This window comes from Kryptolebias marmoratus, linkage group LG10 (genome assembly GCF_001649575.2).
Source record: "Kryptolebias marmoratus isolate JLee-2015 linkage group LG10, ASM164957v2, whole genome shotgun sequence".
NCBI lineage: Eukaryota > Metazoa > Chordata > Actinopteri > Cyprinodontiformes > Rivulidae > Kryptolebias > Kryptolebias marmoratus.
In genome coordinates, this window is record NC_051439.1 from 5,249,717 (window position 1) to 5,254,485 (window position 4,769).

At 44.7% G+C, this 4,769-nt stretch overlaps 1 protein-coding gene across 6 annotated transcripts in view; it reads left to right on the top strand.

Annotated features, from left to right (window-relative positions):
* The first annotated feature begins 652 nt into the window (after nucleotides 1-652).
* Nucleotides 653-4,769, top strand: part of stxbp5b (syntaxin binding protein 5b (tomosyn)) — a 40,972-nt gene continuing 36,855 nt past the window's right edge. For 5 of the 6 annotated variants that reach the window (XM_017421553.3, XM_017421554.3, XM_017421556.3 and 2 more), the window contains exons 1-2: nucleotides 653-1,175; nucleotides 3,016-3,113. In XM_017421553.3, the coding sequence (XP_017277042.1) occupies nucleotides 1,029-1,175; nucleotides 3,016-3,113 (245 nt within the window). In that variant the 5' untranslated portion in view covers nucleotides 653-1,028. The remainder of the gene's footprint in view (nucleotides 1,176-3,015; nucleotides 3,114-4,769) is intronic. The other variant, XM_017421558.3, reaches the window with a different exon arrangement.

Below are 4,769 nucleotides of genomic sequence, written 5' to 3' on the forward strand. Positions count from 1 at the left end.
ATATTTTGCTAACAGACAGACAGGTTTGACGCCAACCAAAGTTTGAAGCAAACATAATGTGCAAAGTGTAATGCTCAAAGTATGTGTTAGGGACAATACTCAGCCACTACCACGCGCAATTTTAGCTCAATCTCTGCAAATATGTCTGAGTTAGAGTCATTTTTGTGTCAGTTGTTAGTTGTTTGTGGCGATCATCTTGAATTGGGCTGACTCAAAAGTTAATCGGTTGTAGCTGTATATTAAATGATTACCTATTTAAAGTTTCATTAAAATCTGTTCAGTAGTTCATGAGATATTTTGCTAACGCTACAGACAAATGAACATACATACAGACATGGGCAAAACATTATCACCTTTGCTGGTGGGTGATAATGAGATCCGACTTCAAAAATTATACTAGTTTATTGGGCAGGTGTAGTTGTCAGAGTATCATGTTATATTTAGCGACAAGAATTATCAAAACGTAAAACGTAAAGTGAAAAGTGTTGTTTTTTCTGTTTTTTTAGCCAGCCGTCTCAGAAGGAAACAGCGATCTGGTACAATTTGCGACGGAAGCGACAGAAGTTGCCGGGGTTACAGAATATTCTGTAACACCACCGGCCCTGCATCCGGCTGACCGCAGTGCGCATGCGCAAACCCCGCCGCAGTTCACTGCGTTTCCGTAGCCTGCTCGCTACCCGCTGAGCGCTGGCTGGTGGAGCAGCTCGCGGAAACGACTGATCCCGATCGAACTGCGTTAAAGCTCGCCCGCTCAAATGGCGGACTGACGCCTGATATCGGGAAGGAGTCGCCGTATCAGTGGTCGTGACGCGCGTGCTTTCGGGTGGAGTGCGCCTGGCAACACCCTCCGTTAACATGTGAGATGTGTACGGAAAGATTTTTAACTGTGCGTTATTTCTGCTAACCGACCAGCTAGCAGCAGCACCAGCAGCAGCTACCCCTCTCAATCCAATTAATGGTAGCTCGCTTGAGCTGCTTTCCTTTCCCCCCCTCACCCCTCCCAAGCGTCGCGTCGGTAACGGAGGAAAATGAAGAAGTTTAACATTAGGAAGGTGCTGGACGGCTTGACGGCGGCGTCCTCCTCCTCCGCCGCCGCCGCCGCTCAGCCGGGTACTCCCAGGGAGAACGATGTCGTCCAGGAGACCCTCCAGTCGGAGCATTTCCAGCTGTGTAAGGTAGGTCCTGTTTTCACCTGGACCAGCTCGGCTCAGAGCGGCTGGACAACAGGCAGCGACAGGGACGTTTAATGTGCAGCTGGAACCACAGCTGGACTCTGTTTTCATCTCTTTATCATCATTATAAATTATGCCTGATATAACACTGCTGTATTAACCGAGTAAATCTAATGCCACTGCTTTTATCTAATCAAACAGTGGGAGGATTTTAGCCAGTTTTACAGATTACGAGCTGAATTTTCGCCTGGTAGTAGCTGAGAGTCATGCCAAACACTTACTCCGAGCACTAACTGATTGCACAAGATTTGCTTTTTTAAAAAAAACAACAACTTTGCCATTATGTATTGTAGTCAACTCTTGATTGTCTGTTAGCAAAGTATCTCATGAACTACTAAGCAGATGTCAATGAAACTCTCAGAAACTAATCACTGGATGTTCATCTACAGCTCATTAGGTTTTGGAGTCAACCCAGTTCAAGATGGCTGCCACAGCCAACTGACCTTAGAAAACACTAAACCGGCCACAGCTCAGCCAGTTTTACAGTGATTAAGCTAAAATTCAGTGTGGTAGTAGCTGAGCATTGCCCTCAACACATACTTTGAGCGCAACACATTGCACAACATCTTTGCTTAAAACATTGAGACTAACTGTTGGATTCAACTTTGTTTGTCTGTTAGCAAAATATCTCATGAACCACTGGATGGATTTTAATGAAACTCTCAGACAGTAATCATTTGGTGTAAGTCTACAGCTGATTAGTGTTTGGAGTCCACACATTTCAAGATGGCTGCCACAGCTAATCATCTTTAACTAATACAAAAATGGCTGTAACTCAGTGAATTTTACAGATATTAAGCTAAGACTTAGTGCCTAACGTCATGTGCTTTGAGCGTGGCGTGTCGCGAGATTGCAAGAGATTGTGCATTGCATATTTTTTCCACTAAAACGGCGACAAGTTAGACACAAGTCAGACGATTTTAAGTCTAAAACCCTGGCGCGAAAGGTAGCGGGCGATATGCATTCCTTTAATTAATATGGAATGGTTTAATCTCAGCAGTCATTTGCGTAAAGTAGACGTGTTTCGGGTGAAAAAAATTGAAAACGGTTATAATTTGTTTAACCAAGCCTCCACATTAGCTTTAGTTGTGCAGAACCGTACTGGACCCTGTCGTTTATATTATCGGTGGGTTTCGGTGGACCTCTTTCGGGCCGGGCGCTGCTGTGTGTTGGGGGTTCAGTCAGAGAGCTGCTCGCGGGATTTCCTCAAGCTATGTCAGTGGCACACGGGTTCCTGTTTTCGACTCTGAGATGTGTTAAACAGCAGGTGAGCCAGCCCACCAGCTCCCCCCCCCACCCCCGGGGGAGCAGAGCAGGTCAGTTCCCCAGGTGACAGGGCCGTGGCATCACCTGTTACATAAGCTCATGGGTGGCCAGCTGACGTTCCAGATGCGTGACGGTGACTGTTTTCATGATTTCATGAGAAAAAATCCAATCGTCAGCTGCTTAAAGTCCAAACGCTTCAAGTAGAATCTTGTTGGTTCGCAGAAATGACCTTGTGCTCATGACAGGCACTTGTTAAAAATATATATATATATTCAGTCCACATTTGAACATTTAACACATTTATGTTTTATTTAATTTGTTTGCTTAATGAAGGTAATTTCCCACACTAATGGATTGCATTTCTTGAGAATCCTGCTAATATCTTTACCACTGATGCCACCTTGCCTGTGTTGAAGATGATGGATTAGCTGACTGGATGTCTCTCTCTCTCTCTCTCTCTCTCTCTCTCTCTCTCTCTCTCTCTCTCTCTCTCTCTCTCTCCCTCCCTCCCCTGCAGACTGTGCGTCATGGCTTTCCACATCAACCGTCCTCTATGGCTTTTGACCCCGTACAGAAAATCTTGGCCATTGGGACTCAGACTGGAGCTTTGAGACTGTATCCTTTTTTTTCCCCCTTTTTTTTATATTTTTAGCTTTTTGCATGTGAAAATGAAAAAAAAGGCTGCACGAGGGAAGTAAGGTTTGGGTGATTCAAGTGATAAAATCTTAGATCCTTGCTCTTCTGGTGCCTGAATGAACACACGGACACAACAGCAGCATCTCCAAAACCAGTTCCAACAAAGTTGGGATGATTATCAACAAAAACTAGGTTGTTCCAGGTCCATGTTTCCTCTGTGAAGCCTCTCCTCTTCTTTTACCACCAGTCTGTAAACATCTAGAGACTGAGGAGAGCAGCTGCTGGAGGTTTTAGAGGGAACGTTGTCTCATTCTGGTCTGATGGAGGATTCTAGCTGCTCCTGGGTCTTTACTGGTGAGAGGTCTGGACTGCAGGCAGGTCAGTTCAGCTCCTGGACTCTTCTACTATGAAGCCATGCTGCTGGAATGATGCAGTCTGAGGTTTAACATTGACTTGATGAAATCTGCAAGACCTTCACTGAAAAAAGAAGGCCTGTATAAACTTCTCTGCATTGATGGGGTCTTTCTTAATCAGTAAGCTGCCCATGTCAGAGACACTAATGAACCCCCATACCATCAGAGAGGCAAGCTTTTGAAATTTGTACTGATAACAGGCTGGATGGTGCTTTTCCTCCTTTTTACATAGGACATGATGTCCATGGTTTCCTAAAAGAATTTAAAATCTGACCACAGATCAGTTCTCCTCTGTCCCTCAGTCCATCTTAAATGAGCTTTGGTCCAGAGAAGACAGCAGTGTTTCTGGATGGTGTTCACATCTGGCTTCTTCTTTGCCTGATAGAGCTTTAAGCAGCATTAGTGGATGGTACAGTGAACTGTGTTTACAGACAATGATCTGTGGAAGTGTTCCTGAGTCCATGCAGTGATGTCCAGAACACAATCAGACCTGGTTTTAATGCAGTGGCCCCTGAGGGCCTGAAGATCACGAGCATCCAATACTGACTTTCAGTCTTGTCCTATTCCAGTATTTTTAGACAGTTTTTCACAGACTGGTGAACCTCTGCCCTTCTTTACTTCTGACGTATTCAGCCTCCCTAAAATGCTCTTTTTGTACCCACTCCTCTGACTGTATTTTTCACAGCATTTTATTGTTGTTTACATTTTACACAATGTCCAAACTTTGTCAAAATTGAGGTAATAAACCAGAGTAATATCTGAGTTCCCGGAGTCGTCAGGAAAAGCAAGCTGTCATTTAACGTCCCATAAAGTAAGTGGCAGTTCCCTGAGTAAGGGACTTGTTTTGTCTTCTGTTATTGAGCGCGGTGCCAAAAATGACCCGCACCACACTGGAGGAGGCAGGTCGGCGCGTGGTAGGCGGCGTTGCTTTGCAGCCGGCAGCGTCCCTGTCCTGGAGCACCTGGGCTCATTAGTGGTATCTCTGCGGTTGCACGAACAGCCCCTCCGCCATATGTTGTGGGGCCGACCTCGTCAACTGTTCAGCCCAGGCAGTGCCAGGATGCCGCTTCATACAGGTGCTGGTCATAAAATTAGAATATCATGAAAAAGTAGATTGATTTCAGTAATTCCATTTAAAAAGTGAAACTTGTATATTATATTCATACATTACATACAAACTCATATATTTCAAATGTTTATTTCGTTTAATTTTGATGATTAC